Source organism: Mesocricetus auratus, unplaced genomic scaffold, assembly GCF_017639785.1.
Source record: "Mesocricetus auratus isolate SY011 unplaced genomic scaffold, BCM_Maur_2.0 Super-Scaffold_100015, whole genome shotgun sequence".
Taxonomy (NCBI): Eukaryota; Metazoa; Chordata; class Mammalia; order Rodentia; family Cricetidae; genus Mesocricetus; species Mesocricetus auratus.
The window spans coordinates 37,030,870-37,050,889 of NW_024429198.1; the positions used below are offsets into that span (position 1 = coordinate 37,030,870).

The 20,020-nt window shown below is 47.0% G+C and overlaps 1 protein-coding gene across 1 annotated transcript; it reads right to left on the reverse strand.

Annotated features, from left to right (window-relative positions):
• Nucleotides 1–343: 343 nt before the first annotated feature.
• Nucleotides 344–18,304, reverse strand: Cndp2 (carnosine dipeptidase 2). Its single transcript, XM_005065396.4, has 12 exons — nucleotides 18,212–18,304; nucleotides 15,616–15,705; nucleotides 14,751–14,894; nucleotides 10,977–11,139; nucleotides 9,339–9,427; nucleotides 6,594–6,794; nucleotides 5,442–5,526; nucleotides 4,367–4,527; nucleotides 3,313–3,477; nucleotides 2,456–2,597; nucleotides 2,064–2,211; nucleotides 344–961 (listed from the first exon to the last, which is right to left on the reverse strand). The coding sequence occupies exons 2-12, from the start codon at nucleotides 15,673–15,675 to the stop codon at nucleotides 892–894; spliced, it is 1,428 nt and encodes a 475-aa protein (XP_005065453.1). The 5' UTR covers nucleotides 15,676–15,705; nucleotides 18,212–18,304; the 3' UTR covers nucleotides 344–891.
• Nucleotides 18,305–20,020: the final 1,716 nt, after the last annotated feature.

Consider the following 20,020-nt stretch of genomic DNA (forward strand, 5'->3'; position numbering starts at 1 on the left):
GTAGAAAACCTGGCTGTGATTCCAGGGTAAGAGGGTAAGGAGAATGCATGTGTATCCGCATGCACCAGTGAACACCTGCATGTGTATCCGCATGCACCAGTGAACACCTGCATGTGTATCCCCATGCAACATTGAACACCTGCATGTGTATCCCCATGCACCAGTGAACACCTGCATGTGTATCCTCATGCACCAGTGAACACCTGCATGTGTATCCCCCATGCACCAGTGAACACCTGCATGTGTATCCCCCATGCACCAGTGAACACCTGCATGTGTATCCCCATGCACCAGTGAACACCTGCATGTGTATTCCCCAAGAAAGTGAGGCTACAGCAATTTCTCCAGAGGCACATCATCACCTTTATTAGCAGGGCAGCTAGCTCTAAACTGATGCTTCCACTAGGCTGCGTGGACAGATTGAGGGGCTGTAACAGGAAGGGACACTAGTGATGGTCAGCAAGGGTCTTAAGAACAGAGACAGAGCACAGTGAGGGGTCACCATGGCGCTGTCACAGCACAAGCTTAAGGGAGAAAGCAGAGAACAATCCATCCTGGTCATTCAAGCCCACGATGGGCAGTACCTCTCACAGACTTGGAGCTTTTGGACTCTAGGGGAAGTCATACTGACCACCCTGAGAATTTCTTCCTCCCAACCTGGGTCAGTCAGCTGTCCCCAGTAAGTCTTAGGACTGAACATTTCCAACTGTCTGACATAGTTAACTCTACCCTGGTGACAGCTGGAGGCACTGTCTCCATTCTTGCAAGTCTGCCTGTGACCTGAGAGAGATAGGGAAAAGAAACTTCTGCTTCCCTAAGGAAGCTGGAAGGAAGTGGGCAGAGGTTACATTGTTTCTGGGAGGCGCGGCACTCCATGGAAAATGAGACTTCTCAGTTCTTCAGCTGAGACACCTCATACAGGTATGCTGCCAGCATCTTGGTCCCTTCTACATAGTTGTGCCTAGTAGAGAAAACAATCACCACCACCACCAATCAGCAGCTGACTGAGGAGTCAGCATCCAGGTGGGCAGTGAGTCCTCCTAGTGCTCTGTCTCTAGGGAGCACCCCTACTCAGGCTGTCAAGTGTGGTTCGGCTTTAAAATTCAGCCTGGCAGTTCTTAAGTACAAGTTTGGTGTGACATCTCCCGCCATTCCTTACCACAATAACCAGTCCTTGATGAGGAATACTAATTCAACATGCGTCACATTCTTGTATACTGTGGAATATTTTTTTTAATGATGCAAAGATGTGTTGCATTCTTTTATGTTGCATTTGTTTAACTCTGTGAAGCTGTGCTACTTTACTTGTCTAAAACACCTGATTGATCTAATGAAGAGATGAATGGCCAATAGCTAGGCAGGAGAGGAAAATACGTGGGGTTGCCAGGCAGAAAGAATAAATAGAAAAAGAGGAAGAAGAGGGAGGAGCAAGACAAGGAGAAGGAGAGGGGGACGCCAGGGGCCAACCACCCTGTCAGTCATAGAGTAAGAAGAAAAAAAAAGGTATACAGAATAGAGAAAGGTAAAAGCTAAGAGGCAAAAGGTAGATGGGATAAGCTAAGACCGGGGATTCATTCATTATTTGGGAGCTGGATGGCAGGCCCTCAAATAAGAGAAAAAAAAAAGGAAAGAAAGAAAAAAAACAACTACCAGTCCTGGCCTTGGTCTAGAACTTAGTCTCACCCAGAGCCCTGGGAGTGAATGAAGGGCTGTAGCCTCCCACAGCGCCTGTGGCCTGCTTGCCTGGCTCCCTCCTCCCTGCTTCTCAAAGGCACTCTCTACCCTGAGGGAGGGTGGAGGAAGGCCCAGTATGTCTGTCTGTGAGGGGGAGTGTGAGTGATTAGTGATGCAGTGTAACTTTTCATAAACATGGGTGCTACATGAAGAGTGTGATGAACAATGAATCCAGATGAATCCTGTTTTCAATCTGCCACTATCACGGCCTTATGCCTGCCTCTCATCGGTTTTTACTACCAAACCACTACGGGACAACAGAGGAGTGGTCACAGACCTGTCGTCTGCTGGGGGTTGCAACCCAAGCTCAGGCCCAGGCCCAGTCTTACCTATTCAGCTTTTCATTCTGGGAGTGGGCACCGTCATCTGCTGACCCCACTGGTAACAGCATGACATTTTTGCCTGTGGCCTCCTGAAAGGTCAGGGTCACAGGAATACTGCCACCTTCTCTGGTCAAGTCAGGTTCAACACCAAACACTGGGGAAAGTAAAATAAAGAGAAGTGATGAACTCTGGGTCCTGGATGCCAGAGAGCCACCACTTCCCAACACTTAGTCCAGACCGTGGGCTCAGGAAGCCACTCCTACAGCTTAAGGCCCTGATCGCACTCCACACTTCAGCCGCGCTCACAACACCATCGACACCGTCATGTGTACAACACGCTACAACAGAGTCCTCAGACACTCTCAGGGCCTGGCATCCACCTCCAGGGGACAGCCAACCTGTTTTCAGGGCTCTTCTCCCAGCCAGGTAATGAGGATGGTTGAAGTCAGATACCCAGGGCTTCCCACCATGGCCCATGTACACCTTGAACTTGTTGGGGCTGTGCAGTTCAGCAAACTTTTTTGACAAGTAGCTTGAAACCTAAACCATAAGCAGAAGAGACCCAAGGTATTTCATATCCTGCATTTGACTCAATGAGAATCTGCAGGGTGTCTAGATGTCATGACGAGTTGGGCATAATAGTTCTACACAGCATCTAGGAGTCTAGAAAGGCCTGTGGCGAGCTTCGTTCTCTGCTGCTGGACACTGATGCGCATAATCACTGCAGCGTAGAAAGGACCTGAGAGAGTGATTTATTTGAGTGACAGGCAAAGCATTCATATACATAATAAATGTAAACAAAACTCAAAACCAAACAAACAAGACCAACGGTGGGTACTGGTCTGGGGGGGCTGCCTGTTTTCCTCTGGAGAGAGGCCGGGTGTCCTCTTCCCAGAAGCCTCTCATCTCATCTCTTTACGAAGTCTCTCACCAATAAGGTACATGTTCCATGACCCTCACTTACCTATAGCCACCCAGATCCGCCCTTCTTCTCCTCACCCGAGAGAGGCAAGTGTTTGCTTGACATCTTTAGGCTGAGGTCAGAGGTCATATTTTCACATGCCTCAGCAGTCTGAAGTGTGTAAATGCTTGCTCATATGACCTTTGTCTTTGACAAGCTTCTACACTGCTTATTACAGTAAATGTTGAGGGGTGGGGGTCAGGATGTGGAGGCTTCTGCCTGGGAGAAAGTTCTTACAACTGTTTTAAGTTTAACATCACAGCAGCTCTCGGCTGCCATGTGCACCCCGCATACCTGCTCGCTGACAACTTCAGGTGTCATGTTGGGCACCAGCCTGATGGAGAACTTGCCCACCACTTTCCTGGGGATCACAGTCTTGGCCCCTGAGCCCGAGAAGGCCCCTTCAATGCCATGGAGGGAGAGGGACGGATATCTCCATCGGTGCATCAGGATGTCTTTCTGTAGAAGCACAAGAGGTCAGATCTGCTCATGGAGGAGATAGGTGTCTACACAGGAGGACATGGGAACCCCCACCCAGTGTACTGGAATTAACGTCACATTACTCCAAAGGAGGGTTGTGTAGCAGTAATGGCCTCAAGAAGTGACGGTGAGTGGGTGGCTTGCTGTGAGCTAAGATGTCCCTGTTCTTCTCTCACTCAGCCCTTGTCAGACTGAGAAGCAACTCCCAGGCTCGACATCTCCCCTTAGCCAGGTTCTCTAGCCTTGTGCCCAGACTGACTGATAGCACAACCATTTTTAGTTATTTGTTCCTTTGACTCTGAGACAGGTGGAACTCAGGAGTCCAGCCTAGCCTGTTCCTCTCATTTCCTGTCCCTAGGGCCCAGAAGAGGCAGGATCTGTTAATGTCTGATAATGTTGGCTACACTGAGGTGACAAACTGATAGCCATACTCCTAAGACAAGAAATACATTAAGATAAAACTTTCCTTCCTCCTACCAATTAAGTAATGGCAAATAGCTTCTGCCTCCAGCTTAATTTCTGGGCCTTGTGGGAACAATGTGGTCCATAAACCCAAACAGAACAAACAGCAGCTGTGGCAAGAGAGGACTCTGCTCCCTCAGAGGACCCCCCCCCAACTTGGTCAAAGGTTGGTCCTGGCATCTGAAAGCCCTAACAGCTCTCAACTTGACCACACCCTACTTTTGATGAGTCTTGAGCATGCCCCCCCCCCTAGGATGAGTCTCTGACACTGGATGTCTATGAGTGTGGTGGATACTGTCGTGGGAGCCCTGGTGGTCTGTCAGGGGCAGGGGCGGGAGCACCAGAGGGCAAGCAGAACCTTGCAGTTGTGCAGAAGGGGTCTCCGGGGGTTGAGGGAGAGCAGTACCTTACAGCTGTGCAGAAGGGTCTCAGCCCCCACATCCTTGGCAAACTCTTCCATATTGAAGTCAATGTGTTCATAGAGCTTACACTCCTCTTCTGTCACAGGAGCCACGGCGTCGTTGATGCCAGGGATGAGGATTTTCCCCTTCTTGTCTATCAGACAGCCTGAGGGAAGCGGCAGAGGGTGGAGTGCTTAGTTGGGGCAGAGTTCTGAGTTGTCCTGACTCCAAGAACTCAGGTACCAGGGCAAATAGCCACACAACAGCACCTGGGCACATTACGCCAGTAAGTCAGTTAAATAGCCTCAAGGAGGTGGACAGGACCACTCCTCACCCCTGCTTTTTAGAGAGATTGAGGAACATGTGGAGTGCATAAGTTAGCCCCCAGTTGAGCACCAGGACAGGAACTAAAAACCCACACTAGGCAGCATTTCTTGACAATACATATTCTACAAGAAACAAGGTCCTCTAAAGCTGGCGAGGGGACCTCTGTGTGTCACAGAGCAGTCTCTAACTATAGATGCAATGTCATTTCACCTGCAGGAGCCTTCATCCTGGGAGGCAGGATGAGAGAAGATTTCAAAACTACACAGAGACCATGGCTCCCACTTAGCTTTATACTAGTACAATGCTAGAAGGAAGCTGTCATTCCTGCTCTCCAGAGGCTGACCAAACAGGGGACCTAGTTACAGCCAGTGGGAACAGATCAAAGCAGATGCTCTGAGAGATGTAAAAAGCATGCTCACGTGAATGACAGCACCCGGGGTTTCTAAGGGACAGGCTGAGCAGGACGAAGGGCCATCCCACTGGATATGGGAGGGAGGGAGAACCTTCTATAGATAGTGATGAGGTATGGGATAGATGCAAGGACAGGAAGGGGCAGAGGCAGGAATGAAACACAAGGCCCTTTAAACAAAGTCATGCCCAGAGGAAGGAAACTTAATTAGAAATATGGCTGAGTAGGCTCATGAAGGATGCTGAAACATACTAGGCATGCACACAGAGAGCTTATAAAAAGTACCCTGTCCACTTCCCTAAGTGACAAAGTGCTGGCCCAGACAGCTCCAGCCCTAAGCTCACCCATCAGTGAAATGAGATCCGTCATGGCTTCATGCACTGAGCCACCATACACCCCAGAATGGAGGTCTTTGTCACTGCATTCCACCTGGACAGAAACAAAAGGTCACTTTATTTGGTGGCTTAGTGGGAGCTTATTTTAATTATGTGGCATTGCATTGACAAAGAACAGTTGTAAGACTGACAGTTTTCTAGTCCAAATCTGCTCCCTCAAGGAGCAAAGCAATGCATTTCCCAATTAGAAAATCCAGACACCAGATGGACTCCTGGATGTGCAGACCACATGTGCATTGGGAATGCTGGCTGCAGGTGCATGGGGAATGCTGGCTGCAGGTGCATGGGGAATGCTGGCTGCAGACAGAAGTATGGTGTAGAACAGCCTCTCTAACACTGGTTACCCCTTTAAAAGGAAGGGCAGAATCTTGTCATTTTGCAGACCCCCTGAACATGTTTCCTCAGAGGACAACACCAAGCTTGAAGCATGACCCCATCAACATGAAACCCCAGTCAGACCCATTTGAGTACTGACTGGTCTTATAGCCAGGCAAGTCAGGTAACCACTGTGTGATTAGACTCCCATCTATAAAGGGGATGGGAAGCTCCTCACAGCACAGAATCAATGGTAACATGCACATAGTCTCACACAGCTACAGCCATGGGTTCTTTCCTATTAGGTGACCCACCACCATCATCTCAGTGGGAGAAGATCTCTATCAGCCTGTGGCAGAGTTTGCCACACTCCCTGCTCATTGGGTAGAGAGTCTCCGTTCTCTCAGGAAAACTCAGACATGGGATTGAGCACTTACCTGCTAAAATGTGAACATTTTGACTTTCAAAGGACGGGCTCTCGAGTGTTTATTTGTCCAAGCCATCCTAGAAGGACTAGCACTTGCTGTCATCTCATCTAATCTAATAAATGTCACAGATAATACCATCTGAATTTGAAACTGCCATGAGATTGGACTTCTGACCTCAGAAGTCCATGCCTGGGTTATCAGGATGGATTATGGAACCCAAGAAGCTCCCTGGAAAGCTCTGAGATCCTCCTTCATGTGGGATTAACTTCTTGGTATTTGCCCGTGTCATGGTACAGAAGAACAAAGAGACTTACGGTTAGAGAGAAACAAGGTGAAGTTTGTGGGGCTCAGCTCATACCTCAATAAAGAAGTAACAAATGCCTCGGAGCCCGTATGTGATGCACGGCTTATTCTTCCCCAGCCAATAGTTGTCTGAAATGCAGACATAGTCCACATCTTTGAAGAACTTGTCTTTCTGGGCAAAAATTAACTCATCCAGGCCTTCGGAGCCAGACTCCTCCATGCCTTCCAGGCAGAATCGCAGGTTGACAGGAATCTCCTGTGACAGGGACATAGCAAAACAGCCAGTTTCCTTACTTTTCTTGCAGAAGCAACACACAAGAGACTGTTTTGAAATTTAGCTTCAAATATGAGATCTTCTCTCCCTGGCCTGTGGGAGTCCAGGGTGGGAAGGGAAAGCCCTACACCATGCTTAGGTATGCCTGCAGGGATCCCTACATTCACAGAGTGAGTCAATGAGTGTAGGGAAAGCCACTAGACAGGGAGAAGGGCAAAGCATAGCCATCTGAAGAGAACTGATTGCTTCTCAGAGGACCAGGGTTCCACTCCCAGCACAAACATGGCTGCTCACAATGTTCTGTAACTCAACTTCAGACTCCCACATGTGTGCATACCCTGGTACAAACATACCCACATGCAATAACACTTGCCAGTAGTGTGCTCTTTCTCTCTCTCTCTCTCTCTCTCTCTCTCTCTCTCTCTCTCTCTCTCTCTCTCTCTCTCTCTCACACACACACACACAAAGAAAATAAGAGGAATCAGGAGAGAATTTATTTATTTTTAATAATCACTGAGTCTTCACTGTTGCTATGGCTAAGGGAGACCTTTTCCATACTTGGAAGGCCTTATACACTGCCAGCTTCCCTCTGCACAAGAAGCCAAGAGGTCCTGAGGTGCTGGGTGGGAATCTCAACACAGGTCTGGAATCTGGGTCAAGTTCTGTGGATAATGCTCCCCGAGTTCTTCTAGCTCCATAGGATGAAGCGGGCAGCCTGTCCACAAGTGAACAAAGAAGCTCCATACGAGCAGGCAACTAGCTAGAAGCCACACACACACACACACACACACACACACACACACACACACACACACACACACACTCACACACACACACTCACACACACACACACTCACACACCCACACACACACACTCACACACACACACTCACACACACACACTCACACACTCACACACACACACACACACACACACACACACACACACACACACACACACACACAGGACAAAGCCACAGGGGTCACAGCCGAAAAGCCCCAGCTCCCTCCCACCCTCTTCTTCGGTCCCAGGTGCAATCTTTAGAACCTCAATACACTGACAGTTCCGAGTGAAGGTGTTCAGGGCTCTGTCCTGAGCTCCCTCCCCTCTGTGGTCCACGACATTGTGTGGAGCCCTGCAGTTGCTGAGTCTTCCTGGTTTCTGTGCCCAGTTCTGCTTGACAGAGTGTGTGTGTGTGTGTGTGTGTGTGTGTGTGTGTTTAAACCTGATTTTTCTCATGCAGGGGATCCCAGATGAAAAGAATGTGAGCCTGTTTCCAGATCTAATTTTCTACACCTAAACAAAAATACTTATTCTTATTTATCATGCTCTGAAATAATATCCATATGCAAAAATTGTCCAGACAGCATGATCACAATCAGGTTAAAGATAATAAAAAATCTGGTAGGGAACAACACTAGAAGCTATAGAGTTAAGTTTCTAAAACTGCCCCCACCCCATTTTCTATATTTTAGTAATTTTGAAAAAAAATACGCAAAATAGTCTAACATTTATTGTTTTAGGAGAATATAAATCACACACAGAAAAGAATTTTCCCAATATCACAAAGTTTGTTACATTCTAGCAAGGGACTACACTCATGGGTATGGTCAAAGGTTGAAAGTTTGTGTTGGTCAAGGTTGTGGCACATGTCTGCAATCCTAGCACTTGAAGGTTGAGGAAGGAGGGTTGTCATGAGTTCAAGGCCAGCCTGAGTTATAGAGCATGACTCTGTATCGAACAAACAAGTCCACCTAGACTTCACTTGTGGGAGCCAGGGTGGTGGCATGCTTATAATCTAGCACTAGGGAAGCTGAGGCACATGAAGCTCTGTGAGTTACAGGTCAGCCAGGGTTATATAGTGATAACCTATCTCAAAACCAACCAACCAACCAACAACAACAATAAAAAAAATGCCAACAAGCCAGGCAGTGGTGGCATGTGTCTTTAGTCCCAGCACTCAGAAGGCAGAGGCAGGCAGATCTCTGTGAGTGCAAGGCCAGCCTGGTCTACAGAGTGTAGCCAGGACTACACAGGAAAAACCTTGCCATGAAAAACAAAACAAAACAAAACACCACAACAAAACAAAAAAACACCTAAAAAATAAAACAATAACAAAATTATCAGCAAAACAAATAAGCAACAAAAAAGAAATCCTCAAAACATTCACAATAAAATAAAATAAAATTCAATTCACACTGGGGATGGAGATACAGCTCAGTGGTATGGAATTTCCCAGCATACACGAAACCTGGGTTTGATGCCAGCACAGAATGAAAGGAGAGAAACAAAGATCACATTCTAAGTGTTGGCAAGAATCTTGCTGAGTGGTGATAACTTGACCTTTGGGCATCTGTAAGACAATGACTGCTTAATGATTTCTAGAACTGCAAACACCTGTAATCTTCAATCTAAGTCACCTGTGCGACCAAGGTGGAGCCTTGCTTTCTTCTCTCTAGTGACCTTTAGACCTCTACTCACATGAGCTGATGAGTGGACAGAATCTAACGTGAGGGTGGGTGTACCTGGCCAGTCTTCTGATAGGCTTCCAGGGCATTCATCCATCCGGCCACTGGCCCCTTATCATCCGTCGAGCCTCTCCCATATAACTTGCCTGGAACAGCAATCAGCAGATCCAGTTAGAGACAACAAATCAAAAGGACCTTTTCTCAAGTGAAACCTTTTCTCAAGTGAATGCCTAGGCACAAACTCACACAGTGGTCCTGAGCAATAGGGCCTTTTTTACTTTAAAAGCCTGAGTCTCTAGCCATCCCTATGCTAAATTCAGAAGGAATTTCTTGCAATTCAAGAGGCAGTCACATGGGTGCATCTGTTTCCCTTGCATAGCAATGGCTAGGACCAGGATTTGCAGGGATTTACCATCCGTTTCCAGGAAACCTTTAAGACTATGTGCCCTACACAGCTAACATAGCCACGTGGAAGCCTGGTTGCTTCAGAAACACATGGCCATCATCATCACAGAACACTACAGACTATACTCACATCCCCATTTTTTGTCTAATCTGAATCCAATGGGAGGTGTTAGGCTATAAGGAGTGTGGTCTTGTCATCGGGATCAGCACTGGGGAATCCTCAGCATGGGCGGGGCAGAGGCCGGGAAGCGACTAGAGATGGCACAAGGCAGGGACAGGACAGCCTGTTTCTGGTATGGGTGGTGGGAAGACTGTCATTCAAAGGGTTATGTGAGAGAGGGCCCAAGGAAGAGAGATGAGGATGCCCGGCTGCGTGAACTCAGGTGACCACGAACGACCACACAGACACAGAGGTCTGACACTCAGGAGGAAGCCAAGTGCTCATGGAGTTACAACAGAATGGTATTAGGTAAAAATAACGTTTCCCATTTCACAGGCATGTGACCGTCCACAGAACATGTCTAAAGGCAGCCTCCACACTCTGTTAGGGGGCCTGGGATTTAGCCCTGAGGAGCAAGGCTCAAAGGCAGAAGGTGCTGTATCTCAGGGGCTCTTCTGATCTGAACAGTGACAACTGGGAATGGAAGCACCATGCAGCCTCAATTCGGGATGGATGATCTGGAAAGGTGTTAGGGTTGAAGGGAGGCCTCGCAGGCTCCCACCAAGGACTTGTCATGAGAAAAGGAAAACTTTTCTGAGCTTTCAGTAACCAAGGCACAAATGAGAAACTTACATTAAAAATGTACCAGAAAGAGAAAACCCCAGGGGAATATTAGTGATTTTCCAAATGTAACATCTCCAAAACTATTCCTCTAATGTTGAGCACTTCAGTTGGCAAGCACCGGGTGCTTTGTTACAGTGGAAGCTTCTCCCCAGTCCCTGGTATCCGTAGACCCAAAGAGTCTGGAATGTTATGGTGGAAGTTCTAGCCAAGCCCTCCATTACCTCGCTCCAAACCCTGCTGCATCTCAGAAAGTCCACCAAATGATGGCCCCTCCCCGAGAGATGCTCAAGACCACTCCCACAGGGCATTTAAACTGTCCCGCAGAAAACAGATATGTGGTTTTCCATCTCCTCTCTGGGGGGAAGGGGTCAGGAGGTGCTGGAAGGCCATCTTGGAGCTTTGTAACCATTAAACGAGGGCTTTTAAAATTCAGTTTGATTTGGTCTGCTTTGGATTGTTGCATCAGTGGAGAGGCTTATTAGGGTACAGAAACTTTTCACGCTTACCATCCCGCTCCACCAAGGTGAAGGGCTCACTATCCCAGCCATCCTCCAGGGCCGCAGGCTGCACATCCAGGTGCCCGTAAATGCATACTGTTTTCTTCTGGGGATCGCTGCCCAGCTTACCCAACAGAATGGGAGGAAGAGGTATCTCCGAGCCATCTGGGAGCTGACGGGGAGGGAGTGAGCAGTGGGAGACAGTCTGGTTAATAAACTGGGAGTGTCTGGCAGCTGTCATTAAATCTAGCTAGGATGGTCTTACTATTCTCATCCACCAACCTCTGCTATAGAGCATTAGGATCCTATCATTTAACAGTTCTTAATTAACTCTCCTGAAATCCAATGGTTTCCCAAATCACTTTCCAGAAGCCCAACGAGCATGAACTGACTCACACCTACAAGTAGTTTGGTAAACCACTAAAGGCTGCTTTAAAAAAATAAAAAAAAATCATCAATACACACAATGAAACATTATGTAGCCTGGGTCTGGGATACAACTTAGCTCATTTCTGAAATAATAGCTAAAACAACTACAATCTGCAACTGAATGCTGCATTTTAAAAATTCTATATGTAGACAACAGATGAACAGAATGGACCACCAACCAGGACATTAAGGGAATCAGGGTTAGGGAGATGGTTTAGCAGTTAAGAGTGTTTTCTGCTCTTCCAGGGAACCCGAGTGCAGGTCCCAGAGCCCACATCAGACATCACAACCACCTGTAACATCAACACCAGGGGTTTGATGATCTTTCAGCCTTTCTGGGTACCAGCAGACATGTTGCTTACAAACACTTAAACTTGTGAGCACAGGCCAACACACACACACACACACACACACACACACACACACACACACAGACTTTAAAAAAAATCTTCAAAACAGAAAGAAAGAGAATTCATATAATGTCTGGTAAATGAAATGGTGGTAGTTGGCACTCCCCCCACCCCACTAGTTACAGATTTCTAGACCAATCAGTCTTAAGTCTTTTCCTACCTTTACATCAGGTCAGTGGTTACCATTTGTGACTCTGTGGCCTAAGCAGAATGTACTCACACCCTGCAGCCCAAGTGCCTTTTCTACTAGTGCTAACATCTTATCAGAAAAACCTTGTGCACAGCAAAGAACACAAGAAGTTGACAGGGAAGCACAATACACCCACACACACACACATTTGTCTGAGGGTAGGAGGAAGAAACTGTTCCAGCTAGAACATCATACACATGTGCTGATATACTAGAAACCACTACAAAGAACTATTATGAAAATGTCTCCCATTCAAAACATAATGCACAAACTAAACTGATAGTGCAGTTGGAAGTCGGCCTGCCCAGAAGCCATACTACCCTCACCATCGCCCAATGCATACAATAGCTGTCTGATAATGAAGCTAGACTAACAACTTATGATTAAGAGACAAAATGAGCAGCAACTGAAATGACAAGGTTAGGGAGTGTGGGGGAGGGCAGAGAGAATTCTCATCTCCCACCTTTCAGCCTCTAAGCATGCGAGAGAACTCAGCAGATGGTTGGAATTCCTCTTTCTGAACTCAAAAGATGCCCCTTCCCTGCCTGAGTTCTGGAATCAGAGGCAAGCATCATGACACCCAGGAGCTCCTAGCTGCTACGAGGGCTGGGCCTGCACATCAGGTCTCATGAGGTTGGCTTGTAGGCACCAGGGGAAGAGAATCATGCCTTAAACTTCTGGGCACAGGGCACATGGCCTTTTCCATCCGTTGCCTCTTAGCTGCCTGAGCAGAGAAATCTCTCAATTCCTTGATGGAAATAGGTGTTACCTGATGGGAAATAGTGTAACAGTCACTGTATTCTTTTATGGATGGCCTTTAAAAGTAACTACATCAGTGGTAATGGAATAGGTTTATTTACTGTAACTTTGCTTGTTTTTGAGTCAGGGTTTCTGTGTAGTCCTGGCTGTCCTAAAGGTGTGCCTGCTCCCTCCCACCCCCAACTGCTTTACTTAATGTAAAGGAACTCTTTAAAAGTGATTTATCCCACCTAGTTATTCTTTGTTTTTTCCAGAACACAACGAGAAGAATGGGAGAGGCAGGTAAAGCAAAGGAAATGAGAAAGCAGGTGAGTTACACTCGAAACCCTGGCCTTTGGAGGCTAGACTGCACTATAGAGTAAGACCTTTCCTAGGAAATAAGTAACTAAAAAGTTTAAATGAGTAAGCAGGTGGGCTACACTTGCAACCCTGGCCTTTGGGAGGCTAGACTGGACTGTAGAGTAAGACCTTTCCTAGGAAGTAAGCAACTAAAAAATTTAAAAGACTAAACAAATAAAGAAAATATGATGAAACTTTTAGTTTATTCCTGTGGCAGGGGGGTTGGGAAGCTGATTTTGTATATTAACTATTAAAATTGTTATCGGAAGCAAATCTCGATAGAAGTATTGGACCAAAAGTCAGAAAGCCTGGATTTGAATTCTGGTTTTTGCCATGAATTCCATGGCTTCTAATGGTCACACCACACCCTTGGATAAAATATGCACAGTAAACTGAATGGTTAACCACAAATTCCAGAACTGTTCATTGTAACTGCACACCTAATTCATCAAACAAAAAACCCAAGATAAATCAAATCTTGTCACATTTTGCAATATAAGAGACTTCTAAGGTTTGAAAACACGCAGAATGAAGTCAGGTGTGGTGACTCATGCCTTAAATCTCCAAGGAGGTGAAGAGTGTCATGAGCTCTGGGCCAACTTGGGTTACATAGGAGGATGAGTCTGTCTAAAAACAAAACTACACAAACAATAAAATGAGCTAAATAATCATGTGAAACTAAAGTAGCTAAGAAATATATCATAAAATCAGATAAAGAAGTTGGGCATGGTGCTTGGGGGAAGAGGAAGAGGGATCTCTGTGAGTTCCAGGCCCTGTGTGGTTTACACCCTGGGTTCCAGCCTTCCAGGGCTACATAGTTAGATCCTATCTCAAACCAAAACAAAAACCAAAACCAAAACCACTAACAAAAATTAGAAGGAAAACAAGGTGTTCTTACAAAGCCCTCTCCATCTACAGATATGTGCCGAGGGGGAGCTTTGTTATTTATTGTTATGCTTTTGTTTTCAAGTGTATCTTTCCCTTTTATTGAAAATAGGCTTTCTTCTCATACAATGATTTCTGATTATACTTTTCCCTCTCTCCTCCTCCTCCCTGTTTCTCTGCCATCTGGATTCACTCCCTTGCTGTTTCTTACTAGAAAAGAACAGGCTTCTAAAAGAAATCAACACAATATAACAAAATAAGATATAATAAGATAAAAATAAAGCCCATTACATCACAGTTGGACAAGGCCAGCCAAGTGAAAGGAATGGAGGCCAAGAGAAGGAGCCCACTTTGCTCACACACTCAGGCATCCCATGAAAACACTGAACTGAAAACTGGAATATATACACAGGGGGCACGCTCCAGGAAGCTTTGGTATTTATAAAGTGACTTGGAAAATGTGTAACTCCTGAATGTGAAAGCTTTGATTTCTGGGAAAGGAATTTCAGCTCTTCTTAAGAATAAAATCATTTTAACTCACTGGTGAGTCACCCACTGGTCTACAGTTCTCCTTCCTGGAATGAGACATGCTGATTAATCATAAAACTTTTAACTCGCCCTCAGCGAGGCAATCCCTGGGATGCACGCAAGAGCCAGTACAAGCTTACTTTGACTTAGAGTTGATCATCTGCAGCCAAATGTCTCCCAGACCTGGTGCTTCTTCCCAGCCCCCAGGGAGAACCGGCCGCTCGAGGCTCCATGTGCTCATACCTTCTGCTTGCCGATGTCCACCAGCTCCACGGAGCCCCCGAGCGTCTGGATGTCTGCAGCAGCCACCTCCATCATCCTTCTGATCTCCCCTCTCTTCTCCGGCCAGGCAGACACACTCTGGATGGCCACCCATTCTGCAAGTTTCTGTTTGTAAAGAGCAAGTGGAAAGGGCTCTGAAATGCTATTCTCTGAGGGCGGGGGCGGGCCCCTCCACTTTCCGTGCACAGCAGACCTAGCCTGCCTGCTCTACATTTAGATTAAAAACCAACAAAACTGTACTGTTCCTACGCCCAAAACTAAGCAGGAAGGAAAGATGCCAGAATGTTCATTTTCAACCACCAAGCACAAGATTATAAACCATACAATTCCAAAAAGTAAGTTTATATTTATAGCCAACAAAATTGCAACAGAAAGAAAACATACTGCAATGTCATGATCCAAGTTAGTTTACTTGTCTCCCTGGCAGCAGCCAAGATGTAAGCTTTAGAGTGAAAAGTCAAAATGTTTCATCTGAAGTGGTTCTTCCAAAAGTAAACTGAAGTCTTAATTCTTTCAGATAAAAACCAAGCAACATTTTAAATATAACATCATAGAATCACTCAGAACATGCTGGATTCAAGCCGTCTTTTTTTTTAATCCATAACGATCACAAGAAACTATATATGAGATGAGAGAAAAATAACAAATGAGCATTATTTGTGGAGACAGATAATTAACTGTCAGACAACGAGAGCCAGAGCCTGACATTTTTACCATCATGCAATGAAGAAACATGAAATTTTAATACTTGATCCAAATGGCATAACTCATATTAGCCTCTTGAAAGTCTCTCTGACTTGACAAGATTGAAGAGACAGCCCCTCACCTTGACATAGCGGTCCTGGTTTTCATCAATATACTGGAAGACAGCTTTGAGGGCTGACATCTTTCTGGCAGACTTCAGACCTCGGAGATTCTAAGCAGAGAGAGCAACGAGGAGTCAGACCTGCTTGTGGCTGGGACTGAAGGGCAGTGGCCAGAGGAGCTGAGTGAGGACTGAAAGTGTTCCTCCGCCCTGCAGTCAGCATTGCATCAGGACACTTATCACAGGACTCTCCAGGAAGTGACTGGGGGCCAGCCAGGCTTAGAATGATTTTCTGCTTCCTGACTCTAAAAGACAAGCTCCAGGACATTTTGTGTCCAAAGAGGAGAGCCCCAGCGGCAGGCAATTTGAAGAAAACAGTAAGTGGGTACTTTCCAATCACATGGATTTACTGTGCATTTTACTGTTTTGAGACAAGGTCACATAATAGCTGTCCTGGAACTTTCTGTGTAGAGCAGGTCGTGCTGGAACAGAAATTTACCTGCTTTCCGAGTGCCAAGATGAAAGGTGTGTATCACCATGCCTAGTCAGCACTTACTTTTTAAAATATTATACTATTTATTTATTTATGTGTCTGAGACAGGACCTCTTGTGGCCTGAGCTAGCCTGAAACACCTGATCCTCTTCCTCTGCCTTCTGAATGTTGGAATTACATGTTCAAACCATCAAGTCTGATTCATGCGGTGATGGGATCAAAGCCAGGATTTCCTGCATGCTAGGCGAACACTCCATCAACCAGCTACATCCCCAATTTTATACTCTTAAATAAAGCACAAGGTGAACTATTAACCTTCTATTGCTAGAGGAAATAATCATTTCAAAGATCTCCATAAAAATGTCACAGGCAGAGGCAGGTGGATCTCTGTGAGTTTGAGGCCAGCCTGGTCTACAGAGTGAGTGCCAGGACAGGGTCCAAAGCAATATAGAGAATTCCAGGCCAGTCAGGGATATGCAGTACAACCCTGTCTCAAAAAGCAAACAAATAACCCCCCCAACACCATACACACATTTTGCCTCTTCAACTGCAAACCTACACTCAGCCTTATGATTCAAAGAGCAAGATGAATTAAGCCGAGGAGAACAAATGATAACCTGAGCCACAGACTGTACTGAACCTCCTTAAGGGCCAAAGGTGAGCTACACTCCAGCTTTCTGGACACATGTTCCAACATTTACTTCTCAGGCCTGAGACAGAACTCCTATAGAGGCAGGAGACAGTGCTTTGTGGAACTGCTAAGTCCTCAGGATCTTTTCCTCCTCCTTAAAACCTAGCACAGTAGAAGAAATATTTTTAGACCCATGACTACCTTACACAGGCTCACCTGAAAGGGTGACACCACAGATATTGCCCAGGTGTTAATCAGTGTTACGTTCCACTCATCTGTTACCAACTATGCACAGGGAAGGCACCTGTTTGCCTGATGAAACCTTATCCTGCAGAACCATCTGCTACACTGGAAACTTTTCACTGGGGCTCCTGTTCCTTACATTAATCCCAAACACCATGGTGCAGCATCACATTCTCAGAGCTTTGCTGTGAATGTTAAGGCAAAGATGTAACGACCTCAGGTACATACACCTTTCACCAAGGGCATTACCAGTAAGGCTTCAACTGCCCTGCTGAGTTACCAGGGCACATTAAAGCGAACCCTGCCTTCAAACTGACCATCCAGGAGCAGCAGCAAGTCAAGCCAGGTTCTACTCTCCCTCTCACTAATTTCTAATGACTCCCGCTTCAGCTGCCCCAACATCAAGGCCATCAATTGCGAACCGTTTTGTAAATGGTTTGGTGGGTTGACCAGAAGCAAACTTCCCGTCAAATATGACAACAGCGTCACTATCTGCCAGTCTTGAGCTCTCCAGGAGCAGTACCAACAGGGCCCCCATGACAGGGTCTTCGGCTCATTACACAGAGTCGGTGATGACAAGACTCTCTGGAAAATATTGGCGACCCCAGGTTCTCCAGGGTTAGTACAGTGGATTAAACATCTACTCCACTTTACAAATGAGTAAGCTGAAACTGTTGAATGAACGAGCGGCCTGCTCGCACCAGCAAAGTGGCACGCGGAGACCTCTCTCCTGTGGATCCATCCTGGGGGCAAGGTCCAGCTGGACCCTGCCCAGGGCCTTTGCACCAAGGCGTCTCTGGAGCCAGACAGCGTCCTCAAAGTGCAGGCCCGAGGACGGCCCAGCCTTTGCTCCCTGCGACCCATCGGCCCCTTGTTGCCAAGCAGGCTGGCCTGGGAGCACAGCCCATCAGCCCTGCAGGGCGAACTAGGTGGTCCGGGGGACCTGGCATTTATGGGGAGGGGGCATGTCGGCCAATCAGAACCGGCTCTTGCGGCGGGGGAGGCCTAGGTCCCGGGTTAAGTCCCTCCGGAACTGGTGGTCCGCGCCGGGGCCTGGGGTTATTCAGGCCTGGGCTGACAGTGTATTAAGGATCCGGGACGTCCCGGACTACGCCGTTCCCACCCAGATGCCCGGGACCCCTCACTGTCTCTCAGACCAAGGTGACTCCCGGCCCGCCCGGCCCTGTATCTAACCCTCCCCGGCCCGCGGCGCCCTCCCGGGAAGGAAGGCCCACACAGCGCCCGCTTACCGCGCCGGTTCCGCACCACGTGTTCCTGGCTGACCCACCAGCCAATGCCCGGAGGTTTGAGGCTGGCTGCCCCGCCCCGCCGACCCTCCCCTCCCCAATAGCCAATGCCCGGTCTCTTCTAGATAGCCCCGCCCCTTAACGCCCCGCCCTCCTGCCTCCGAGCAAATGCCGAGCGCTGACTCAGCCGTGCGGGCCGTGGCCACGCCCCTCCTCCTCTGGCGCTCCGTGCCGGCGTCCACGCTCCGGAAGGAGACCTCTGGGAGTCGCCTTCAGTGCTACGTTGAAACCCAAAACTGAGGGTCTCACTCTCAGTTTCCCGAGGATTCCGCGTTGCTCTCTGGAGGGACCGGTGTATCCCACTGCTCTCCTGTTCCTGCAGAAGCCAGGGGATGGGCGTTCTGCCGGCTCCTCTTCGTCCCTTTGGTTATAGATCATAGACAAGTGCTGAATTACCAGTTTGTGACATCCAGAAGAGGGCTTCAGATTCCCCAGAATTGGAGTTATGGGATGGTTGTGAGCTGCCTTGTGGGTCCTGGAAATCCAAGGCTGGTCTTCTGCAAAAGCAACAAGTGCTCTCAACTTCTGAGCCATCTTCCCTCCAGACCTTCCTACATTCAGAGTTGCAAGGAATATAGTCTCACACACTGCAAATATTCTAAAATAAAATGACCCTTTTCCTCCTTAAAAATTGGCATGAGTTTTCTCTTTAACATTCCTGCAAATATGTTTTATGCTAATAGTCTTTTAACTGATGACTCTGTCATACTTTTCTACAGATATATATATACACATACACATATGTGTATTTAAGGATTTTTAATTTGATTATAATTACATCACTTTTTCCCCTTTATTTTTCCCCACCACCCCCTTCATGTTCCCTGATCTCTCCAATTTGTGGTCTTTTCCCCCCTGTAATTATTACTGTTACATATAACAATAGTTATTATTTTATTATCAGAGACTGAGCTCAGTGCCTCACGCATCTATCAAACACGGTCCCACTTTATATAATTTGTTGTTTATTTTTGTTTCTTTGAGATAAGTGTCATGCAGCTCAGGCTGGACCTAAAGGTGTCATTTCTGATTTTCCTGCCTCCACTTCCCAAAGTGCTGGGATTACTGGTGTGTGCCACCAGGCCCGACCTAAAATATCTATATTTTTAAAATTGTGTTCACTGTATTTTTCAATTATGTATAGGGGTGTGTGTGAACCAGAGATGTTAGATGCCCTGGAGTTGGGGTTACAAAAGGTGTGAGTCACCTGATGAAGGTGATGAGAACATTGGTCCTCTGGAAGAGCTGCTGTGGGAACAAGAGACCTTGGCCAGAGGCCCACTTCCCCATCAGCCTGGGAGCAAGCAGCTGTAACTGATAGCAGAAAAAACATGTTGACTAAAAACATCTTTACTAAAAACAATCCGGTGCCCTTAATCACAAAGAAAAAAATGTTTACCGGAGCAATAAGTTCCTGATAAGGGCTCACCCACAGGAACACCCTGACCTTGACCTTTCCAATGACTAACTGCCTCTTCCTGACCCCCCCCAACCCCCGCCTCTGGTATCAGGGTATATAACCAGCCGGGGTAAGAATAAAGCAAAGCCTTCTTTCACCACCAACTGGTCTCTGTGCCATCAATCCTGACACCCTCTGCAGATTCTTGGTTCAAGGCTGCGCAGGCGTGGCAGCTGCAAGAGGTCTTAACTGTGGAGCCTTCTCTCCAGTATGTACCTATAAACTTTAAGTTAGTTTCTATTTTATTTGCTTTTTGAACTGGGCATGGTGTTCACGCCTGTAACACTCAGATT

Excerpts from the sequence above, each read along its gene's own strand:
- Cndp2 (XM_005065396.4), bottom strand. The coding sequence starts at position 15,675 with ATGTCAGCCCTCAAAGCTGTCTTCCAGTATATTGATGAAAACCAGGAC. Across the intron at positions 11,140-14,750 it reads TGGACATCGGCAAGCAGAAG|CTCCCAGATGGCTCGGAGAT; the intron begins GTATGAGCACAT and ends CCTCCCCGTCAG. Across the intron at positions 9,428-10,976 it reads CACCTTGGTGGAGCGGGATG|GCAAGTTATATGGGAGAGGC; the intron begins GTAAGCGTGAAA and ends TTGCTGTTCCAG.